Genomic DNA, 24,274 nt, shown 5'->3' on the forward strand with positions numbered 1-24,274 from the left:
ATTTTGAGTGATTATGAACAGAGATTTTAAATCATCAATGAAGGGAATTAATTCTCTTTAATAACTTTTTACTAGTTTACTAACTAGATAGAATTTTTGGACATCAAAAATTGGAATGTACCTGGTGGGTGATTGTATGACTAGGTTTGGTATATTTTTTAAATCCTAAAATGTTAAACTGTGTGTGCAAATTGCTATCTTGTCATCTTTTTATATATATATATTTATATATATTTGATATGATGTTTTGATCTTGTTATGGGTTTCGTGCCCATAGACTTGTTTCTATTTAAATGTGTATGGTCTGTACATTTAGACGTGAGGTTCAGCATATTAGTCTTCTAAACTCTTGTTATGATGTGTGTTATGAAGAGCTTTAGTTGTTTTATGTCATGTTGTAGTTAATGATTTACAGTGTAGTTAATGGTTATAATCGCAACCATTCAAGTTAAAGGAATCTTCCACTTTCATAAAAAAGAAATCGGATAATTTATTCACACCCATGTCATCTAAGATGTTTATGTCTTTCTTTGTTCCGGTAAAAAAATGTTTTTTTATAAAAAACATTTCAGGATTTTTTTCTATATAATGTACCTCAACAGCTTACAGTTTCAATGCAGTTTAAAATTGCAGTTTCAATGCAGCTTCAAACGGCTTTAAAAGATCTAAACATTATAAGGCATAAGGGTCTTATATGGCGAAACGATCGTCATTTTTGCCAAAAAATATGTACTTTTACACCACAACTTCCTGTCTTGCACTAGCCGTGTGATGCGCCACCTTAGATATTACGTAATCACGTCAAAAGGTCACGTATCGGACCCTTAGAAAAGGAGTCGGATCCTTCTTATCAAATTACCTCACTTAGGAAAAAACTGATGTGTGAGATATCGATCACAACATTTATAGTAAAAGGGCTGCATGCTTTTTTGTTTTTGTTGTTGTTGTTAAGATGCGTTTTTGTAGATCGGATCACAAGTGGCGAGAGCAACGCATTCATGTTTACAACTGGTATCTATTTCTATTGTCCACTTTCTACCGTGGAGACTAGGGGTCTCTCTGCAAATGACAGGTTTAAATTGACACAGACTAATATTATGTCAGAGTCTGCTGCTTGTGTTGTTAGTAAACATGCATGTTAACGTGTAAACATGCGTTCCTGTATAGCTCATTGGTAGGGCTTTGCATTTGCAGCGCATGTGTTCGAACCCAGGGAACACAAGTACTGATAGAAATGTATAGCTTTGTAATGCACTGTAAGTCGCTTTGGATAAAAGCGTCTGCCAAATGCATAAATAAAAAATTTTTTAAAAACCATGCTGCACAGTGTTTTGTACATGTATATGTTAGAGCTTTCTCTGATATTTTTTTGCAATTGATGAAGTAAGCTTACATAACTTTACACGCTCGCAAAATGAAACTAGTAAAAGACGCGGAGAGCAGCTGCTTTAGTTTTATTAATGAAAGCCTAAAGATAGCGCTGTTCGCGGTGTGTTCGTGCTAGAAGTCAGTAACGATGTAAAACATTGTGCTCGGTACATCACATTAGATAAATGGGCAGAGAGTAGGCAGTCTTTTTGTGGCTGCTCGAACAAATTCGCCCACATGCGCGTTAATGTGTTTTCGAGCTACCTCTGAATGTGCTTGAAAGTGGACAAGCTCAAAACGTTTTGAATAGGGCTGGAATGACGCGTTGATTATGTAATTACGTCGATTTGCCGGAAATGCGTCGATGCGTCACACTGTTTACATTTTGAACTGAAGGTGGCTTCAGCTCCAACCGGGTGATACAAGTGTTGTTCCAAACAGCCAGAACGCAATCAAAAGTGTGGGAATACTTTAAGCAGAGACCACATAAAACGCATACCTTGTAAAACTGAAAAGGCATACCAAAGCAGCATAACATCTATGCATTTACATCTTAAAAGAAAACAACCTGGGGCTCTCCGACCTCAAAATGACGAGACGGCAGCATAAGTATTTGAACTATTACAGCAAGTTTTTATACAACAATAGAATCAATGCAGGCCGTATATTGTGCTTAATACAGCTGCGTTTACATCTTAGTTTAATAGGAGCTGTGAGATGCCTGACAGACGCGACATTGCATCGCATCCTCTGGGTAGTATGTGAAACAGTAAATAAAGAGCAGGACATGTTTTTATATTAAGAAGTTATGAAATAAGAAGTTACTGTCACACTGAGAACTGATTGGCATGTGCCCGCGTGCACTGAAAGCAGTACGGAGTTCCCAATAAATGTATTTTTTGCGAATATGTGCGCAGATATTACAAAAACTCGTCTCGTTGGGTATTCCTGACATGCGTTTATTTAAAGTAACTGCAGCATAAACACTGTTTATAAAATATTAGAAGATCATACTAACTAAACTTGTTTTTTTCCCAGAACGTAAGAAAAGTTAAATGTTAAAGTTGATGCTAAATGAGAATGCAGCACTACTAATAGTAATAATATTAACAGTAATAATATAATGGTTACATTTTATAATAAGGGTTCATGAATCATAATGAACTTATTTTTACTTCAGTCTACTTATGCTAAGTTAATGCATGTACTAATCATAAACAAATAAAGAGTCATCATTAAGTACAACATGACATGTTTTTTTTAGTTGTTAGTTAATGTATTAATAAACAATGAATTTATGTGTTGAATCATGAGTCATGTTGTAAGTAATGATGACTCTTCATTAGTTTATGATTAGTTCTTGGGCTGGAACGTTAAAGAGCGGGACATGTTTTATATTAATAAGGAGTTATTTTCAGTTAGATTTATTTTTATTTTACTTCTTTAATATTAATATATGCCTATTTTATTGTTTAAGGTGAGTAATGGCCCTTTTGCACTGTTTATGTTAGGCTAAATTTATGTTGGATTTGTTTGATTTGTTATCTTTTCCTTGGCATTGCCACTTTATTTTTCATGTTGATAATTTTGGTTTGTGTATTTGTTTAATTGAGAAAATGCTTAAATAAAATGTTGGCATTAATGGCAGATGTTACATTTATAATTTGTTGTTCAATTATATGTATAAACAATCATTAGACTATTCGATTAATCGAAAAAATAATCAATAGATTAATCGATTGAAAAAATAGTCAATAGTTGCAGCTCTAGTTGTGAACATCGTTTACCTGTCTTTAGCGTCATCCACTTGTGATCTGATTGACAAAAATGCATCTTAATACCAAGTGTAAACAGCCTGGGGTAGGTGTTATTTTGAGCTAGCCTAGTAGCCATGTTTTTTAAAAAGGTTTTGTAAGTCCTAAAAAAAGTTTTTATGTAGCCTCCTTTTTTGTGTTTATCTATAAGTAATGGCACAAAATCTATATTTTTGAAATATAAAGGCAGTACTGTTATTGCTTTGGAATCGAAACCAAGAATCGGTAGGAATCTGAATCAATAAGCGGAATCGAATTTGGAATCGAAGTCTTTAAAAGTGTTGAGAAAGAGGACCGTTCCGACATTGTTGTATGGGGATTGACACTAATTAATGTCTCTGTGTCAGTTTATGGTTTAAATTGGTCAGCAAGTGTGCGTTTCACATATGCAACGCTTGACCTTTTGACGTGATTACGTAATATGTGAGGTCGTGAGAAGTTGTGGCACTTTTTTCTGAAAATGACAATTTTTTTGCTAGATAAGACCCTTATATTGGGATTGTTTAGAGCACTTTGAAGCTGCATTTAAACTGCATTGAAACTGTAAACTGTTGAGGTCCACTAAAGTCCATTTATATGGAGAAAATTCCTAAAATGTTGCCTCAAAAAAAAAAAAAATTATTGATTTGTACAAAAAACACATAAACATCTTGGATGACATGGTGAGTAAATTATGGGGATTTTATCTTTTATGAAAGTGAAATATTCCAAGAAATAATGCAGTTAATTCAACTGAAGCTAAATCTGAATAATTGGACTGCAGCCTTTGTGTTTTTATTAGGTTTTTTGTTAAAACGTTGAGATCTGTATAGTCTCCTTGGCGTTTGACTTTGCCAGGATATGATCAGATTCTTTGTGTGTTAATAAAATTAGTGCTGTTGTGTCAACAAGACATAACAGAACTGAGTATTTCAAGTGTAGATGAGAAACTAATGTTGATACAGGTTTACACAACTAATGAAATGTTTGAGTAGTTGGGACCTGTCAGTCTCTTTGTTTGCTATCGTGTAATAATTCATCCATGTTTCCTCAATCGTAACTCTTTGGCTTTCTGTGTCAGTGTTTGGCAGCATATTGACTGCATGGGGATCGACCGGCAAAACATTCCCGAGACGTACCTGTGTGAACGCTGTCAGCCCCGCACGCTGGACAGAGAGCACGCCATCCTACTGCAAACCAGGAAGAGAGAGAACATGTCTGGTGAGTTTTTGTATGCACACAAACACGCCTATAGTCACGTTCGGCCCCTCCTACAGCCAAAACAATGCCACCTTTGCAGTTTCCCACAATGTAAGTCTACAGAAACATTTTTAGATCTGGTAAGAAGGTGGCGTTTAATGCTATACAGGATCGCTCGAGGTATTGTGTAGCTTGAAACTGCTACCTGTCCGTCCTGATATTAGTAAGGGGAACTCCGTAAGAACGTAGTCTGTGGCGGTGCTTAAAATAATGCTTTTCTATACCTGAGCTCTCTAACTATACTGCCATCTGCTGGATATGATTTGACATTACTGCTGCAGGTAAAGTCTGTATAAAACTGCTTGTTTTTGTTTAAGGTTGATACAAGCTTATATACTCTGTGTTTTTATGTTGCAGATGGGGACACCAGTGCTACAGAAAGTGGAGATGAGGTTCCACTAGAGCTGTACACAGCCTTTCAGCACACCCCTACCAGCATCACACTCACCACAGCTCGTCTCGGCAACAAACAGACCGATAAAAAGCGAAAAAAGAGTGGAGAGAAGGAACCCACGGCTCCACCCAGGGCAAAGAAGGTCTGTAAAATTAAATACCTCAATGCATCCATGTAATTGGGTAAAATGGGTTTCTAGTCTTATTGTGCATGGTTTATAAGTGCATGTTACTGTAGCACAAACGTTGTAATATAGGTTAGGTACAATTTTTAGGTTTAGATTAGGGTTAGGTTTAGGTTTAGATGCGTGTAAATTTTGTGCATACCTTCTCATGTTGGCATTATGAACTAAAGCTTTTTAAAATCTCTGTAGTCTGATCTCAGCTTGTTTTTTTTTTCAGGCATTCCGTGAAGGCTCTAGAAAATCATCTAGAGTTAAGGTGGGTACAGATCACTTTTCTAAACCCCATCCGATTGTCTTGCGTATATCTACACTAACCATCTCGTGCATGTGTCCACAGGGCTCAGCTCCCGAGTGTGAGCCAACAGATCCTCCTTCTCTTTGGGAGAATAAGATGAAGTCATGGATGGAGCGCTACGAAGAGGCCAGCAGTAACCAGTACAGTGAAGAAGTGCGGATACTGCTTCGAGTCAAAGAGGCCAGAGATGGCAAGACGCTGGCCTATAACACGCACACCGCAGCCTTTAAACCACCTGTAGAGGTATCAGACTTTCACCTGAGAAGTGTATTTATTTTAGTTCATTTGCACTTTTGTATGACCTATCTCTCGCCCTGTTGTTTCCTTTAGAGTCACATACAAAAAAACAAACGCATTTTAAAGGCTGTGCGGGATTTGGCTGCTGACTCGCTCATAATCGAATACCGGGGGAAAGTCATGCTGCGACAGCAGTTTGAGGCCAATGGTTACTTTTTTAAGAGGTACTAAAAATATTTGTCTGTTTGTAACACTCGATTCAATGATTTTAGTTTTATTCAAGATTTTTTCTTTTTCCCCAAAGGCCGTACCCTTTCGTATTGTTCTACTCTAAGTTTGACGGTTTGGAAATGTGCGTGGACGCTCGGAGCTTTGGGAACGAGGCCCGATTCATCCGTCGCTCATGTACGCCCAACGCTGAGGTGCGGCACGTGATCGAGGACGGCATGCTGCATTTATACATTTATTCTTTGAGGTCCATCCTCAAGGGCAGCGAGATCACCATCGGCTTTGATTATGACTACGGCAGCTGGTGAGCGCACATGAATTTCTACACACAAATCTGGAGAAAGCAATTGCTTTAAAAAATGTATGCCCCCACGCGACTTGCAGGGTTCCCACATGTCCTTCAAGTCCTTGAAAGTTTTTGAATCTTGGAAAAAAATCCAGTCCCTGAAAAGTTTTTGAAAATAATCACATAGATGCATAAAACACAAATACATAGATACAGGTAATTGAAAAAGTTTTCTGGAAAAATCCATATTATTCCCTATGTGTAGTGTAGGATGAAGTCATAAAAAATAAAAATATTTTTTGCGCATGTGCCAAACTTTTTGAAGGATTATATCTTCTGTATGCTAATTTTGATTAATACCAAAATCATCGTTCCTATGGGTCCTTTAAGTCCTTGAAAATTTTTAAATCTGGGGGAAAAAATCCAAGGTCCTTTGAAGTTTGTGAAAATATACATGCATAGATACAGGTCATTGAAATTGCTTGAATCAATTTTATGCAAGAAGTTTTCTGGAAAAAAATCCATATTATTCCCTGTTCTAGACTTTTTAAGCACATGTGCTAAACTGTTCGCTTTAAATGCTTATATCTTCTGTATGCGAATGTTGATTCATACCAAAATGCTTTTTTGCAAAGTTGTGTTTGACACATGAAAACGTTTTGGGTTATGTATGTAACTGTTGTTCCCTGAGAAGGGAATGAGACGCTGCGTCTCCCTTGCCATACTTCCTGCGTCCCTGTAACGCCGTCTTTGGCAATATTTTAGATGGCGATATACTTCTTGGCTCTCGTGTCACCCTGTCTTTGTCGTTAAGCCTCACCATTGGTTGAATTTGATATACACATTCAGATGCACTTACCCCTGGATGCGTCCCCAAAGTGTCACCGCAGTGACACAGCGTGAGTTCCCTCAAAAGGGAACTGTAACAATGTATCTTAAAAGGTAACACGATGTAACCTTGCTCTCACTTTAAAGCGTGACTAAACCCCTGGTGAGAGCCTGACTCCACACACTGCAATATTTGAAAAATGCAAGAAAAGTAGGCAGATCCCAACGGAGAAAGAGGGGATGAACTAAGCTTGTACCAAGTGTGTGGTGAGATCGTTACAAGGGCGTGGTGAGCTTGAACCTGCTTACGTCACGAGTTCTTTTTTGGACCCAACATCCAATAGAAAAATTCAACTGCAGTAGCCACCGTTCAACCTGAAGAGGGCAGCACTCAGACGTTTTTACACCATATATTGTAGTATTGAAACACTTTATATCCAAATGTCAAAAAACTTACTAAAATCAATGAACAGCACTAATAAAGCATCATTCTTACAGATCATTAACTAAAAAAAGTTGGTTTAGGGTTTAGTTACTCTTTAAATGTGCCCCCACATTTAGTACTTGAATTTGAGGGTATTGCACCTGGAAAGTCTTTGAAAGGTCCTTGAAATTGAAGTTAACTAAGGTGTGGGAACTCTGCAAAATGCTTTTTTGCATAGTTCTGTATGACACATGAAAACTGTAACATTCTATCTTTCACGGTAACACGATGTAACCTTGCTCTCACTTGAAATGTGTCCCCACATTAAGTTCTTGAATTTGAGGGTATTGGACCTGGAAAGTCCTTAAAAGGTCCACCAAGGTGTGGGAACCCTGGACTTGATTTATACTCGCATGAGCAGCAGCCATGTTGGAACATTTCTTACCCCTTTGTTTGAAGTGAGGTCCTGAGAAACTTTGTTTGAAGGGTTATCTGGCCCCTACTCCTTCAACTAAAAGAGAAACTTTTTTAAAAACCAAAAAGTTTACATTTGGGCCTGCATGTGAATGTTGGTTTTGCACACATTTCCCAAAACTTGAATATGTCTTCTATTCTTTCTTTTTTCCATGTGTCGCTGGGCTGTAAATATAAGGTGGACTGTGCTTGTTTAAAAGGCAATCTGGAATGCCCTGTGCTAAAGCAGAATTTAGAGCCTACAGAAAATTTGGGTTCTAGCACACGACGCCGCGGCCGCAAGGACCGAGAACCGTCACGGGAAGAGACCGGACAGAACCAGAACCTCATCATGGACTGTGACGGCTCCAAAGCGAAACCGCTTAATGACGGCAAACAGAGAAAACTCTCTCCTCTACGCCTCTCTATCTCTAACAATCAGGTACACACAAAAATTAAATCACTTCAGTGTGTATATCTTTCCAGTGTTTCCACAGTTACGGAAAACCTGGAAAATCACGAAGATTTACAGTTGTGTTTCCCATCCTGAAGAAGTCGAAAAAGTACATGTGTATAATTAATGAACATGATTTTGTGGTTATGATCAGCTCTAAAATATTTAATTGACTAAGAATTGCATTCTGTGATTAAAAAACTGGACAAAGTAATGGAAATTCATTGGTCAAAAGGTGTGGGATCACTGCATGAGAGAGAGAAAATCTCCGTCCTCGTTCCTTTTTTATCAATAACCTGTGTTTGCATGCGTTATCTGTGTATATTAATCTGTGCATGATTCTTTATTGGATATTTTCAGTCATTCTAATAATCTATTTACTCATCTCCGTATCATCTACATCTCCTGTCTGGTCCTGATTACAATGTCTGATCACCAAAAAAAGACACTTTTCCCATTATTCGCTTTTACTTTCCTACATTTCAGTGGTGGCGGATAGCAGAATGTTAAATCTTGCTTGTTTTTCATGCCAGTGAAATCGTAAACAAAATCAACTTTTGCCGTCCTGCTGCTTGTAAGATCGTATCAGGACGTCTCAGGAGAAATCAGCGGCAGGACACACAGTGACCGCTCTGATGTGTAAATTTAGTAGCGGCATTAATGCACAGATTCCCTTAAGTATGATCTGGTCAAGATCTCGGCCATGCTTTGAGCCCCCCAAAATGACCCTTCCCACACTCTCTCTCTCTGATGCTCCTCACTCCTGGTCTGTAGTCAGGCGATGATAAAGGCCACTTTCCCCCTCTTGCAGGATCCTGAGTTAATAGAGGATCTAGAAGAGAAAACCTCCATTAGCAATGAAGTAGAGATGGAGTCAGAGGAGCAGATTGCAGAGAGGAAGAGGAAGATGGTAAGTGCGTCCAGGGAGATACGGCCGCTATGGCAAATCACGGTCGCCGTGGAAACGCTACTGCCCCCACCCTTCCTCTATTTTTCCCTTCCTCATTCTGCCTCCCGGTGTGTGTGGTGATTTGGGCAGTTCCCAGAACGCTCCACTATTCTTTTGTCCACCTCCTTAACCTCCCGCTAATATCGCTGCTGCCGCCAGTGCTTCTCTTCTCCTGTCGCTCTGTAGTTTCACCTCCTGAGGGTTAGCGCGAGGGCACTCATCCCTGTTGCTTTTTTCTTTTCGTTTCATACTTCATCCTTTATTGATCCTCTTATGGGTCTCTTTGTGTTTTGTCTGCAGCTGGTATTTCTGGTTTGTAGTGAGAGATGTATATTACAAATTCGATCAGGGGTCTGCTTATGAATAGTCTAAATTTTTTTCCAACAAAGTTCAACAACCTAATAATTTGATTTATTTATGAACCATTGCCATAATTAAACATCCCTGCTCCATATTAACAAAAGTTGGTAGAGCTGTCAGTCCCGATTACATACTTTTTTTTGTTAAACCTATTAAAGCTACTTTTTTCAGATGTTGTTAATGTCAGTTTGAATAAATGAAAAAATGTATTCATAAAACAAGCCTTAAATTTTTAAACCAAACGCATGGATATTCGGTTACTTGCGATCAACTTTGGAAAGTGTAGCAGCTCTTTCTTTAAATATATATACTGGCTGTTTTGTGTGAGCTTTTGGTGTGGCTATTATTATGGCTGGTACGTTTATAGAAATGGAAAATTTTGATTTACATAAAGATTAGGCAGCAGTACCTCCTGAACCCACTGAACTCCCAAAACTTTCCTCTACAAACATTCCAAAGTTGGCAGCAGCCTCTGGAATGTTGAGGGAAATAAAACTGACATCCAATGCTTAAGCGCCTTACCATTAAAATCCAGAGCAAAGGCTAACAGCTATAACCAATGTCACGCTAGTTGTAGAAAGTTTATGGCGAGGGATCAAACTGAATCAGTGGAAAGTCCCAGTCTTTCCCCTCATATTAGGCTAGCTAGCTAGGCTAGCTTATAATGCGTCTTTTGAGTTTTTTTACTACCACTTTTTCACCAAAATGGTGCTGGAGCTCAGACAGGGGATTTGTGAACCTACCTACAAATAAGCATACACGTCAGTCTTTGTTTTCTTCAAATATATTTCTAGTTTTGTGAAAAGTTTTTTTAAAATGTTGCAACATGACACAAATATTAAGGGAGTGTCATAAAATGTGCATGATGTGCCTTCAGTGTAAACTGGTCTATTAATGTAATGAGCGATCATATTAGTTTAGCCAGAGTTGTTGTTTTTTTTCTGGCTAATTTGAATGGTTCCTGGTTGGAGACATGCAGCTTTAAGAGACCAGTTTTTGGTCTTTTTTTCTGGACGAAACGCATGGATTGGGACCTAGCATCCTGTTGATGCAAAAGGGGTATTTCAATGAAACCCCATACATGGTAAACTAAATTGCTATATATTTAAGTGTATGCAGTATGAGCAAGCCTTTGCATGTCTAAACCCTGATGGCTGTCTTTTTCGGCACCATTCAGGGCAGCCTGGCAGAGGAGTCCCATTGTCACGTCGCGGGGGCTTCCTGCTGCAGAGCCCTGAGAAACAAAAACAAGGAGGTAAACCTGCCCTTTCATTTCCTCAAATGACTCCGATCCCACCCACCCCTGCCTGTTACTGTGTAGGAGACCCCACACTAACCCCAAACTGAGGTTGACATCCAGGCATGCCGTCCTCAGTTGCTCAACATGGCCTACCTCAGGACACCTTTGTGTGAACCATTTTCTTTGGTAGGACATGAGAGAGTACAGAAACCGTGTCACACACCTAGGGGTGTTTTATATTTCCACTTGACTAAAAGAGATGTGTCCCATTTCTCTCTTTCCCTCCTTTTGCTGCTGGCTTTGGCCTGCTGATTGCGCTAAATTGCAAGCTGGTTCCCAACTGTCAGCTGGAAAATAGGTTCACCTTATCTTTATCTTTTTGTATTATTCGTGTAGACGCGTGAAGAAAGGAAAATGGAGGCCATTCTGCAGGCGTTCGCTCGGATGGAGAAGAGAGAGAAACGACGAGAGCAGGCGTTAGAGAGAATCGGCACTAAGGGGGAGATCGGTGGGCGCAGCGATATAAAGGAAGAGCCACCGCCCACACCAGAGGCTGAATGTCCTGCTATAATACAGGTATGTGTCCTTCAAAATACATGCACACATATACAAACACCACCAAATAGGTTCAAAATATAAAAAAATGTATACAAAAGTTTGATTTTACTCATTTTAAAACTGCTTGCTCACTCTTATGTTTTATATATGTTTAATATATGTAAACCATATATTTGTTATATGTTTAATACAAACAATGTTTAATGTAAACCTTAATTAATGTTGTAATAGTATAATATACAGTAGTGGACAAAAGTGATGTCTGTGGGGGCAGTATTTGCTTTTAATGCTGCTCCGGTTAGATAACCATAAAAATATGAGGCGTCTGGTACAAAATTGACAAGACACTACATTGTTAAGGTAAGGTTTGGCAAAAAAGCAAGCCACAACATAATAGGGAATCTGGGTTTTATTAGAATAAAAATGTAAAAAGCATAAAGCTGGTTATAAAGCATACAGTGACTGCAGTTTTATTTTTGATTTATATTAGTTCTGGGGTTTTCAAAAAAAAATTGTCAGCCTAAATTTGCCTTTTAATAGCACATTTGCATGTTTACATTTAAAGACATTTATTTTTTATCTGTGTTAAAGTTTTATCAGTAGTATTTACCAGATCTATATACCAGGTCTAATAACCATCTAATTTCCTTTTTTAGTGGTACATAAAATGTATCTGTCCATTTTGCATGAGTTATTGGTTTTCTGATATATGATTAAGATATTGCATATTATTATTTAATTGTAATCTCTGAAAGCCAATGTTGACATTTAAAATCACCTAAACAAACACACCCCTACCCCAATAGAATCTGGACCTTCTGTCGATAGACCGGCCCCACACAGACGCAACCCAGACAACGATGTTGGTTAGTAGAAATGCCCCTTACTGTTGATTGGCTACAAGTGTGTTTTGGTACTCGGCCCGCCTCCCTTTTCCAAAGTGTTTTTCAGATATTGTACACCTTTAATTAATTGATTTTAGGCAACTTACAAACCCCCTGCAATTCCCTCGCGAACCACCAGGGGTTCTTAAAGCCCCAGTTTGGGAAACCCTGTATTAGTTGATCTTTTGTGGGAGTGTTTTGTAATCATTGTTTGCCAAGCCTCCTTAAATTCTTTTCAAAGTTGAGCTTCACTTTATACTACAAACACACCAATGCAACATGCATACAAAATTGTATTATTTTTTTTAATAAAGTATTTGAAAAAAGAGCAATTTTTCAAGATTGCACATCACTTTTGGCCCCTACTGAATGTGAATTAATTATTGGGTGTTTTCTGTTAAAGGGATACTCCAGCCAAATATCAAAAGTAGCTCATGATGTACTCACCCTCAAGCAATTTAAGATGCACCATCTTTCAGACCAACACATTTGGAGTTATTTTGGTAAATGTCCCTGCTCTTCCAAGCTTTGTAGTGGTAGACAACATGGATCAGGGAACAACTCCTCTAGAGCCCAGAAGAGTGCATTCATCCTTCACAGAGGTGATCCACATGGCTCCAATGGGTTAAGGTTTTTGTGTGGATAATCGATGCTATTTTGTAAGAAGAATATGTATATTTTAAACTTACTATACTACTCCATACTATAAACTATAATAACTAGCTTCCGTTAACGACGCCATCTTGGACTCACGCAATTCGTGAGAGTCACTGTGCAACGTAACCAATGGCAACCACGGAAGCTAGTTGTTATTGTTTATAAAGTTTGAAATATGGATAATTTTTTACAAAATCGCATTGATTACCCATAGAAGACCTTTATTAACCCCTTGGAGCCGTGTGGATTACTTCAGTGAAGAGTGAATGCACATTTTGGGGTTTAACGTCAGAAGTTGTTCCCTGAATCCTGTTTTCTCCCATTGTAAAATTGAAGGAGCGGGGGCATTTACTAAAATAACTCCAGATGCTCTGATCAATCGGCCGATAATGCTTGCTATGCTTCGTAATGAATTACGGTGAAATGCCGCTACATCCAAAAGCCAGGGGGCGCTCTTGTGCAGAAACTTGAATGCGCTGTAGACGAAGAACAATACACGCGCAGCTCCAGGAAATGGCTTAAGGATATATTTATATAAAATAAAATAATATAAAATTTTATATAAAATAAATATACAATTAAATCATGGGGTTATTTTGATAATTTGCTGGAGTATCACTTTAAGTACTAACAATGAATTATGGAATCGTTAAATTGAGCAAAACTTGAATTTTTTACATTTTGCACAATATGCTATAATCCTTTAGTTTGAAAGTTTTTTTCGATCAAATAATTATACAATGCTTTCACTTCTAGCCCATGATTGAGATTGTGAAGGAAGAGAGTCTAAAGCCAGGCAAAGTGAGCCGTACCAAGCAGAGAAAAAGCTTCTCGCGGAATCGCACTCACATCGGACAGCAGAGGCGGCGATCCCGCACAGTCAGTTCCTGCTCCGAATTACCACCTAATTCCCCCGGTGACGGTTTAGAGTCTCATGACTCTGCAGAGACTCATGACGGAGAGATGCCCTTAGCTCCTGAGATTGACGTGCCTCCATCGCATGCTCCTGACGCCAGCCCGCCTCAGAGCAGCTCGCCTGCCCCAGCGTCCCGCGGTGGGCAGAAGTACCCCAAAACTAAAAAGGTTTGATTCTTTAAAAGGATTTTCGATTAACTTCTGTTTATTGCAACAGTTTTTCAACCGCAATTTATTTCTGCACAGCACTTAGTGAGCGAATGGATGGGTGTCGAGAAACCAGAGCGGGGAGCTTCACGGACGCCAGAGCTGCCACCTGAGAGGCCGCTGCGGATAAGCAGTGACCCCGAGGTCTTGGCTACGCAATTAAACTCTCTTCCAGGCATGGCCTGCAGCTCACACGTCTACAGCACACCCAAACACTACGTCCGTTTCTCATCTCCGTTTTTGGCCAGCCGAAGTCCTAGCACCCCTGGGGTGCCCACGAGCCGGAGGCGCTCGCGAGAGCTGCCCGAAACGCCACCTACCACTGGCTCCTGCAAGAAGGTAATATTGTTCTTAGCATATTAATAGTTTGTTTATGAGGAACATTTGAAGACGTACAGCTATGAGGATACCAATCCTTATTCTGTGTTTTGTACAGCGCTGGCTAAAGCAAGCTTTAGAAGAGGAGGGCTCTACCAGCCCGGGAGCAGGACGCCTTTCTCTGCTGATGCCCAGTGAAAGCCCTCTCAGTCCCTCCATCAATGGAGAGTCTTGCAGCCCTCTACCCCTTAACGGCAGTTGCTCACTACCAGGTGGGCGAACAAACACGCATAATGATTTAAGGTAGCCCAAAATCTAGTTTAGAAACTCACACATTGTGTTCTTGCAGAGTTGCCTACCCCGTTGAAGAAACGGCGCTTATGTTCAGTTGATCCATACTTGTCGGAGACCTCCACCCCATATGGATCTCCATGTGCCACCCCAACGCGAACAGATTCGACAGACACACCAGGCACGCCCCTGTTGCTAGCCACGCCTCCTCGACCGCGCCCAGAAGACCTGAGTACTGAATCCTTGGCTTCATTACAGGTTCCCAGCCACCCTCCACAACAAGAGGTACGAGTAATATTCGACTTATACACTGGCAAATAACTACACTCAAATTGATAAGTCAAATATGAACAAGTATGACTGAACAAGACAACTAAATTGGTTTATACTGTATGTTATTCTATGTTGACCTCTTTTTTTGCATATCAACAGAGCGAGTCATCTATGGACAGCTCTCCAGATGGTAGCCGGAGGCCGAGCACACAAGACGTGAGTATTTTTTTATGTTACGCATGGTTTGTACTTTGTGTATGTTACTTTGTGCCACATATAACATTTCTCATTCCCATATGTTCAGTTGGACCGGCCACCTTCGCTCTTGGCATCTCCCTGTGCGAGGACAGTCGTCCCTGATACTGCACCACAGGAATCTATAAAACCTGCCGGGTCCCAGAGTCCTCAGCCTTCGCTCACTGAGCCTCAGGATGTAGCCGGTGATGATGGCATGGAGGTCGACGGGAGTGGCTCAGAAGCTGCCTCGGCATCTGATACACCCGTGTCTTCTTATCCCCCCTGGATAAAGAGTCCAGACCGAGGTGGTCTCTCTTTTTCCTCAGTGAACTCTAATTTGAGAGACCTCACGCCCTCTCACACTTTGGAATTAGGAGCGTACCGGCCAGATTCGACCTCTGCTAGCCCCTTCAGCGACACGGCGCCCTTTTTTTCCTGTGGTGAGGAGAGCGGTGGCGTAACCTTTACTCGCTCATTAAGTGGAGATGGCACTGGGGATGGAGGTGCAGCGAAAAACCCATCACAGAAGAAAAAGGTCTGATTGATTTTCCAATGAAGTGAACCACTTTACATTTCAAGGCAGCGGGGTGCATGATTTTTAAAAAACACTTTGGAAAAGGGAGTCAGGCCGACTACCAAAACACACTTGTAGCCAATCAGCAGTAAGGGGCGTGTCTACTAGTCAGGCCGACTACCGAAACACACTTGTAGCCAATCAGCAGTAAGGGGTGTGTCTACTAACCAACATAATTTCCTGGGTTGCGTATGTGTAGGGTGGTCAAATAAAGGTCCAGATTCTATTGGGGTAGGGGCGTGTTTGTTTGGGTGATTTCAATGTCAACATTGGCTTTTAGAGATCATGCACCCCACCTTTGAATGAATTCAGTTTGTATGTATACTTGAGAATTTGTTAATTCAAATTTTTATAAAGTGCCACAGGGATGACTTTGTAGGCCAACCCAGAAGCTAGCGGGACACTGGATCACTTGCAAAAAGTCCTTTTAATTCTTTAGCATTCCTGACGAAGCCTAAAAAATTGTACCTGCAGTGTTGATTGTATCTTAAAAAGGTTTACATAATTCGAATCTTGTTGTATTTGATGATGTTTTCTGTCCAATCATGCTCCCACGGTACACTGGAATTTTAAGGGGTTAATTTTTTCCATTAGAGCTTAATTTTTGCGATAATCCAAAAGTCTGTGCTTAACAAAAGTTAAAGATACTTTCATGTTTTGTCCAACAAGTTAATCTTCACACATAAATACAAATTTTATGATTTTTGAAGTAAAATTGAATTTACTAGAAATATAAAAAACAAGTTTAGACTTAAAAACAAGATTAACTTGTTGGACAAAACTTTTAAGGGGCAGTTTTCCCGGACAAGGATTAGACTAGTCAGAGACTAAAATAAATGTAAGAGCTGTCCAGACTGAAAACGATTTGCACCGACATATCTTAAAATACATCAGTGCCTTTTGTTTTGCCTCAAAATGCACACAAGTAATGTTTTGAGTAAGGCATGTTGGTTAAAACTAGTTTAATTCCTAATTAAACTAAGGCCTAGTCCTGGTTTAAGCTAATCCCTGTCCGGGAAAGTGTCATAAACTTATTTTTTGCAATAATCCAAAAGTCTATGGGAAAAAGTATGGGCTTGTTTGTGAAGAAACAAATATCTCGCTAGATTCCGGGTTAGCCTACCAAAATAAGTCATCCCTGCGGCACTTTATTAACCGTCTACATTTTTTATCTCAAAAAATCTAGTAATAAACTTTAAAAAGTGGTAGTAGAAAATCTGTATGTAAATGTTATGTTTCTTAATTGACCAATCTCTTGTGTTCTTTCTGCTAGGTCTCTCTCCTGGAGTACAGAAAACGGCAGCGTGAAGCACGGCGAAGTGGCTCGAAGGGAGAGTGCAGCTCTCCTCTTTCCACAGCACCTCCTGTTGACATATTTCCTGTTTCTGTGGAAATAGCTATTGAGCCACCTGTATTTGCAGCGACTATGACCCCAAGGACTCCTCAACCAATTGAAGAGCCAGATGCCCCACCTCAGGGGGAGGGAGAGGGCCAGTGGTACGTCTCTGAAGTATCTTCAGTTCCAATATGATGCACTCTCATCAAAGCAAGAGACTCGTTTTGAAAATTCTAATAGAAATGTTATCAGACTGATATACAAGTTAAACAGTGAGGCCATTATCCATTTCTAAGGAGACATCTTGGGCAATTGAGTGGTTAAGATAACAGATTATGCCCTGATAACTGGTAAAGAACCAGCAAACTATGACTTCGAGGTATTGACTCTTCGGGATATTTAATAATGACTTAAACTCTTCTTAACAGGACATCTTCCACATCAGTAGAACAGGCGAGGGAGCGAGGCTACCATAGGGCCCTGTTGTTGAGTGACCATCGAAAGGACACGGGTAAGCAAAATATTAGTCTTTGTTTTCACGATTATGGATTTTGAAAAAAGAACAAACCAGTAACTTTGTTTTTATAAACCATTCTCTACAAGCATGTAAAAAAATATGTCATTGACATTTGACTCCCCTTGTGATGTCAAAAGGGGATCTTATTATAATACCGCCCCTTAATCTGCACTATCCAACCACGGCACTGCCATTTAGTGCAGAGAGGGAGAGAGGAAAATAAAAAATTGACAGCACACATTTTTTTTTTTTTATCAGCTCATTTGCATTTAAAAGGACACACCCAAAAAATTGCAATTTTAACATGCTATAATAAATTATTGATATGGTATTTTGAGCTTAAACTTCCCATATATACTCTGGGACACCAAAGATTTATTTAACATCTTTAAAAAAGTCCTGTGAAATGTTCCCTTTAAGGCCAAAAATTGGTACAAAACAAGATCTGTCCAGCGTGCAGATGTTAGTAATGCTGTGATTAAAAAACGCCTGCTTTGTTTTTGTTTTTAGATGGAGAGGGAGAAGGGGATGCTCAGATGAAGGAATGTCTTTCACCCAAGAGTTGCAAAAGTCCCTCAACAAATGCAGTAAGACATGCTTCAGTCAAGAGTATTCAGACCTAGAAGTGTTTAATATCAGTACCAGCGAGTTGATGTAATCATTTCATTTCCCATTTACAGCCCTGTTCTCCGGCACCCCAGATTGTGTCTCGCCCATCCAAGGATGAAGAGTGTGAAACGCAACCTCACGGTCCTTCTCAACCCCAGGCACTGTCCGTCCAGCAGTCCAGCACCACCAAGACTTCAAGCTCCAAACCACCGGCCTCTCTGACGCCCAGCAAGATGGCATCCCAGAGTCACTATCCTGGATCTTCGCTCATGCACTCTCCCAAAGCGCAACCCCAAGGATCACCTTACCGTGGCCAGCGAACCTTTTTGACAGCTCAGTCGCAAAGCCAGCCTCAGCCGCAGGCTACTTCTGTCCCGGCCCCTTTCCCTCAGTATAACCCTCAAAATGCCCCACCTCCGCCACCACCTCCTCCCCCAGCACCTCCTACCACTGCTCCCTACTTTCCTACTCAGCCAGCTGCAGCTGCTGCACCTTTTCCCGCGTTCAAGCCAACCGTTGCGTCGCCCTTTCCACCTGGCTCACAGCCTCTCCTGCAGCCCCATCATGCATTGCACTACCAAAGCAGTGCTGCCCCTCCCCCACCACCACCTCCTCCCCCTCCCCATCCACAGTCTGGCCCCACCTTGCTGCATGTCAATCTGCAACCTCCTCCAATGCAGCAGCATCAACTGCTGCTGAGCTCCGCCCTGCCCCCACCGCCACCTCCACCACCTCAGACCCAAAGTTCCCAGCAACCCCAGCCTACGCTTGTCAAACAAGGACCACACCCATCGACCTTACCACCTTCCAGTAATGCACCACACCCGTTTCAGAACATTAGTGGCTTTCAGACCACCCTACTTCACCAGTCGGCACCATCCAACCCCTCGGTAACTCCTTCCACTTATCAACAAACTGTATTACCCCCTCCCCCTCCTCCGCCACTCCAGCAAACTCCTCCCACGCAGGCACCGGCCAATGCGAATGTCTCGCAGATTGCCGGAGGCAATCGAGGACCCGCCCCTTCGTCGGCCCCCTTTCACAGTACTGGCTACTTGGGCACAGGATGGCACTGACCTCACCTTATCAAACCCCACCCCCAGACGAACTCTTCCAGAGATGGGGTGGAGCCACACCGTGTAACATAGGCAACACAGCACCACTGTAAATATTTTCTATGTACCTTTTCACAATGGCTAACGGTGGGGAAAAGGGTACATTTTAAAAAGAAAAATGGAGAACTGTTAAAACAAGACTGTGTAAAAGATGATGGTTAATGAACCCTGGTGCTCATCACTTACCCTCAAATCTCTCCTTGTACTGCCATCCTGTCTTTTCCAGATATCTACATTTACTTTTAATGTTTTTATTCGTTTTAAATCCCCTTTCCTATCTCTTCCTGTCAGATCCCTCCTCTATCCTCCCACTGCATTGCAATGCAATGGGCCATTCCAGTCTTATCCTCACCTTTCCCTTCCTTTCCCGTTCTGTCACAGTTTTTTCGTTCATCAGTTATTTGTTTTATCTAGTGGCTCATTATATAGCAAAAACGTTTTGTATAGAGAAAAAATACAGAATTATTATTTTTTTTATTCCTTCATGTAACAAAATATCTGTGCACCGCTGCAGAAATACAGAGAAGACCTTTCCGATAGGCCGCTTCACTGCCCCAGGAGACTGCACTTGCGTGAATGAGCAAGGTTGTTTGTACGAATGTCTGTATCAGAGCGGAGGGGATGTTTGTGCGTGTATGCTTGTGTGTCCGCGCGCAAGAAGCGGAAGGTTAATACGCCGCAGACAGATGCGTGCTGTTCTCTGAGGCAGCTTTAAAAGAGAGAGGTCCTTCCTGTAGGGGGTAAGCGGTTTATTTTTGAATATCAATGGTTATTTGTAGAAAGTGTAATTTAATGTACATGTGGTTACTCCACCTTTCTCCAGAAACAGTTGTACATATTGGCTTCTTTTCTTTTCTATGCTTGTATAATCGCTCCCATCCCCATTTTGGAATATGGTTGTAAATACATGCGCTCTTGGCAAAAAGCTGAATGTTTCTGTGACAGTAGCACTATTTTTATTTCTTCCTCTCTCTGGTTTAATTTTTTTTTACTGTTTGTGTGTGAGTGTATGTGTGTGTGAAGGACAGAGGTTCACAGACACAGCACTGGTTGGCTATTTTCATGGTTCATTATAATAAATCACTGTAATGACAGTTTTATACCAACCGGAAGCGTCTTCTGTTTTACTGGGGAGGAGGGGGTGTTTGTGTAAATGTGTTTGATGTTTAAGTATGATGTTAATGTGTAATTGTGAAGGGGAAGAGATACAACGCTGAAGCTTTGAGGACCACCCTGCTGTCTGTCAAGACCTCCTTAGGGCATCTGTTCAAGTACCATGAAATAAATAATAGAAACCCAGTCAGTATAAAAAGTCACTGGTTATGCATTACTATTGTTTAATGTAATGTCCTTTATTTGGGTGGGCTTCAACTAAGAAAAAATATCAAATGTTTAAATCCATTCTTCCCATTTTACCCAAAATTCAGATTTTGCCTGATCCTGCTTAGTGACAAAGTGCAACGAAGTGAAAGAGATGACCAATCAGAATGAAGACAAACTTTATGCAACCAATCAGAATTAGAAGTTAAAAGACATTGCATTAAAGTTAATTGCAATGAAGAAAGAGTTTTTAAAAATACAATGACACAAATACAGTTAGCAATAGGCTTTATGACCAGCTGCACTATTTACTGAACTTCAGCCAGCTCATTGTTTCCTGTCTGCCATTATTGGACAAACTGATTAATCCAGGTGTGTCTGATTATTGTTGTTGTGACTACTGAGGTCAGGCACACCTGGATTAATCAGTTTGTCTCTGTTTTTTTAGTGCGATGCTAATGGTCTAATCAGATTCAATGGATTGTGCTAAGCTATGCTAAAAGTGGTAGCGCCAGACCCGGAGATCAGCTATATCGATTCCAAAACGGTAAAAAATAAACTCTAGGGGAGCTGGAAAATATTTACAAAAAAAGTGGAGTGTCCCTTTAATGCAGTGGTCTCTAAGTTGCCGCCAAAAACACTCTATTAATAGCTTTAAAGGGGCCATAGCATGAAAATCTGACTTTTTCCATGTTTAAGTGCTATGATTGGGTCCCCAGTGCTTCTATCAACCTAGAACATGTGAAAAAGATCAACCCGGTAACTTAGTTTTGGTAAACCATTCTCTACAATCACATGAAAAAATAGGTTGTTGACATTTGGCTATCCTTATGATGTCATAAGGAGCTCTTATTATAATAATACCACCCCTTAGTCTGCACTGTCCAACCACAGCACTGCCATTTATTGCAGAGAAAAGCACAATTGAGTTTTAATTGCAACAAACCACCTTCATTGTGATCAGTGTTTGAATTTCATCAGCTCATTTGCATTTTAAAGGACACACCCAAAACGGCACATTTTTTGCACACACCTACAAAGTGGCAATTTTAACATACTATAATAAATTATTTATATGGTATTTTGAGCTAAAACTTCACATATGTGCTTTGGGGCTTTGGAGATTTATTTGACATCTTAAAGTCTTGTGCCATGGCCCCTTTAATTTTAATATTACTACATATTTTATATATTAGCTTGGCTTCTTTTATGTACGTTAAGATTTTAAACAATGATAAAACATATCAACAAGTAAAAGAAAGTTTTGAGTAGACTAGATCAAAAACGTAGCCCTCCAGATTGTTTTACCCATTGTGGTAGCCCTTGCTTACCAAAATTTGGAGACCCCTGCTCTAATTATATGAGCTGGTTTCAATTTGTGTATTCAACAATGCTAAAAAAACAGCATCTTGTCTCGGTTTCGTTTGATAGAGGTAAAATCTTTATTCATGAATTTGCGAATTGCCTCTGTAACTAATACATTATTATGGTGTATTTACATCATTTCCTACATACAACATTATCTGACAAGACATACCCAATAAATAAAGCAAACCCTTTAATTTTTTTCCCCTTCGGAACTTTCAGTATCATCCCAAATCTTCAGCGGCCCAGGATTGGGGGGAGTGGCACCAGACACACAGTGAGGTCATTTCCTGTGGGTGTGCATTTATTTACTACTTCCCAAGCTATTTCAGATGACATGTTTTCTTAGGTTGGCGACTCTATGCTGTTATCCTGGTGGGACAGAATGACTCTACCAAGAATACAAAACGGTACCAGCTGAGAACATCATAAATATGGCACACATAACTATACAGCACCGACACTGCAAAGAAGGAAATATCGAAATAGAGACATACAGAAATTCAACGTGTACACTCGATACGTAATACTTAAAACACTCTCCTAGTTCAGTAAATACTTGGCTTGTGCACGAATACTAACGGCGGAGTGGTCCGCTCCTAATTTTGACACATAATTATTAAAATATATCAACAGTGAACTCACCTCTTTAAAACAATATTGGAGAGTGTGGTGGTTGTACATGAATAAAAACTCAATTGAATGATCGCTCGTGTTTAATTTGGCTTTCGGGGTTGTATTGTCTTCTTATGCGGCTGATATGTTTTTAATTTCACGTGAAAGAGAGAAATATTAACAGGCCGGTAAAGTCTCTGTAGTGCTGCTCTGTGCCGAAATCTACACCCCCCTTTATGTGAGTATACTTGACTTTAATTGGAAAATCCTCTCAGATAGTTTACAGTAATATTCATAAATCCCAAAATGTTAATATTACTGTAAGATAAGCTTAAAGAGGGTGACGCAACATAAAAATTTGGTTTCTTAATGGTGCATTAGCTGCCCTATCATATTAGTGGCACAGAACACGATAAATCAAACTAGGGATTTGTTAAAAAGCATTTCCAAGGAGTACAGTGAAAAGTAGATATATATGTACAGAAAAGCAGTGAGTGTTCTGGACACCCATCACCGCGTTTTCGTCATTTGCTCAAACGTTTTCCAAACTGCTGCAGTCAGGCTTCCCGCCCTCAGGATGATGGGTAAAGCTGAATTGTGACTTCACATAATGATTTTCCTTCAACGAGGCAAACACGCCTAGAAAAAAAAGGAATGTTTACTGGTAAATTCAGTCCTGGTTTAAAAATGACTTAAAGGTGCCAAGGAATGCATTTAAATAATGTTAAATTGTTCTCTTATATAGAAGGTATGTGGCTTTATTAAGTGCAAAAATTACCCATGAGGCGGGTTTACATGTCGATTTGCAACCCTAGGATTTGCCTTACGAATTAAATGGTCTATTATTACCATATTTGGAAAGGTCATGAATAATAATGATGAGCTCTGCTCTGATTGGCTGTCAGTCAGTGGCTCACTTAGTAGCTGGTGGCTTTCAAAGCAAACAGACCTTACGTTGAAGATTTTGAGGAATTAATAATTGTTTGGAGATGGAAATGGATGTTTCTGAGTGGTTCAGTATGGACCTACAAAACGTAAGTATCAGTTAACGTCAATAGTAAAACTTCTGCCTAAACGTTAGCATTAACTAGCATATAATGCTAACTCAGCAGTCACAACTTTGTGTTTAGCATTGTAATTAATTTAATGTTAGGGGCGTACATCGCGACTGTAACGTCACAATCTGTGTTTTGTTGAGATTGGCCTGTTTTCCAGCTCTTTTTTTCAGTCTTTTGCATGCATTGGGTTTACATAAGAACTCTTTTTATTCATCTATGCCTAGATAAATACAGTTTTACATTCTACGGCACCTTTAAGTCATGAAAAGTCACTATAGGTACTGTCGTATACTCACTCATCTGTTTGCGTCTTCCACCTATGCATTTCCAGTCTCTGTTGAGAAAAAAGCACAGGAGTCTGTTAAAAATAATCACTGCTTAAATCCATTGAGTCATTTCCAAATCTGTTGCAGAAATTACACAATCCACCACCGACAGCTGTCACAGTTTATAAATATGCAATAAACAGTCCTTTAATTGGGATTTTGTAAGCATAATCAGTAGCAGACACTAGATGGCACTAACACCATCATGTGCTGTAACAAAATACGTCGTCATAAATTCTGCAGAATGATTCAGGAGATGCCAGTTGCTCATTCATCATTCTGCAAACATCTTTAAAGGAATAGTTTACCAAAATATGAACATTCTCTCTTAATATACTCACCCTTA

The 24,274-nt window shown here is 40.0% G+C and overlaps 2 protein-coding genes across 10 annotated transcripts in view; one reads left to right on the forward strand and one right to left on the reverse strand.

Annotated features, from left to right (window-relative positions):
- The window catches only part of kmt2e (lysine (K)-specific methyltransferase 2E), a 41,447-nt gene extending 21,096 nt beyond the window's left edge, over positions 1-20,351 (forward strand). For 4 of the 9 annotated variants that reach the window (XM_073867327.1, XM_073867326.1, XM_073867329.1 and 1 more), the window contains 21 exons: positions 4,243-4,382; positions 4,779-4,957; positions 5,217-5,255; positions 5,337-5,537; positions 5,625-5,755; positions 5,836-6,059; positions 7,936-8,192; positions 9,016-9,114; positions 10,691-10,768; positions 11,150-11,329; positions 12,118-12,177; positions 13,609-13,935; positions 14,014-14,313; positions 14,411-14,564; positions 14,642-14,868; positions 15,016-15,072; positions 15,161-15,628; positions 16,941-17,164; positions 17,432-17,514; positions 18,031-18,107; positions 18,201-20,351. In XM_073867327.1, coding sequence (XP_073723428.1) covers positions 4,243-4,382; positions 4,779-4,957; positions 5,217-5,255; positions 5,337-5,537; positions 5,625-5,755; positions 5,836-6,059; positions 7,936-8,192; positions 9,016-9,114; positions 10,691-10,768; positions 11,150-11,329; positions 12,118-12,177; positions 13,609-13,935; positions 14,014-14,313; positions 14,411-14,564; positions 14,642-14,868; positions 15,016-15,072; positions 15,161-15,628; positions 16,941-17,164; positions 17,432-17,514; positions 18,031-18,107; positions 18,201-19,205 — 4,510 coding nt within the window. In that variant the 3' untranslated portion in view covers positions 19,206-20,351. The remainder of the gene's footprint in view (positions 1-4,242; positions 4,383-4,778; positions 4,958-5,216; positions 5,256-5,336; positions 5,538-5,624; positions 5,756-5,835; positions 6,060-7,935; positions 8,193-9,015; positions 9,115-10,690; positions 10,769-11,149; positions 11,330-12,117; positions 12,178-13,608; positions 13,936-14,013; positions 14,314-14,410; positions 14,565-14,641; positions 14,869-15,015; positions 15,073-15,160; positions 15,629-16,940; positions 17,165-17,431; positions 17,515-18,030; positions 18,108-18,200) is intronic. The other 5 variants (XM_073867330.1, XM_073867331.1, XM_073867332.1 and 2 more) reach the window with 5 other exon arrangements.
- Positions 20,352-22,896: 2,545 nt separating this feature from the next.
- Positions 22,897-24,274, reverse strand: part of lhfpl3 (LHFPL tetraspan subfamily member 3) — a 40,283-nt gene continuing 38,905 nt past the window's right edge. Inside the window, exons 3-4 of the mRNA XM_055190642.2 lie at positions 23,899-23,936; positions 22,897-23,183 (exon numbers count right to left, since the gene is read on the reverse strand). Coding sequence (XP_055046617.1) covers positions 23,920-23,936 — 17 coding nt within the window. The 3' untranslated portion in view covers positions 22,897-23,183; positions 23,899-23,919. The remainder of the gene's footprint in view (positions 23,184-23,898; positions 23,937-24,274) is intronic.

Source organism: Misgurnus anguillicaudatus, chromosome 1, assembly GCF_027580225.2.
Source record: "Misgurnus anguillicaudatus chromosome 1, ASM2758022v2, whole genome shotgun sequence".
NCBI classification, from domain to species: domain Eukaryota; kingdom Metazoa; phylum Chordata; class Actinopteri; order Cypriniformes; family Cobitidae; genus Misgurnus; species Misgurnus anguillicaudatus.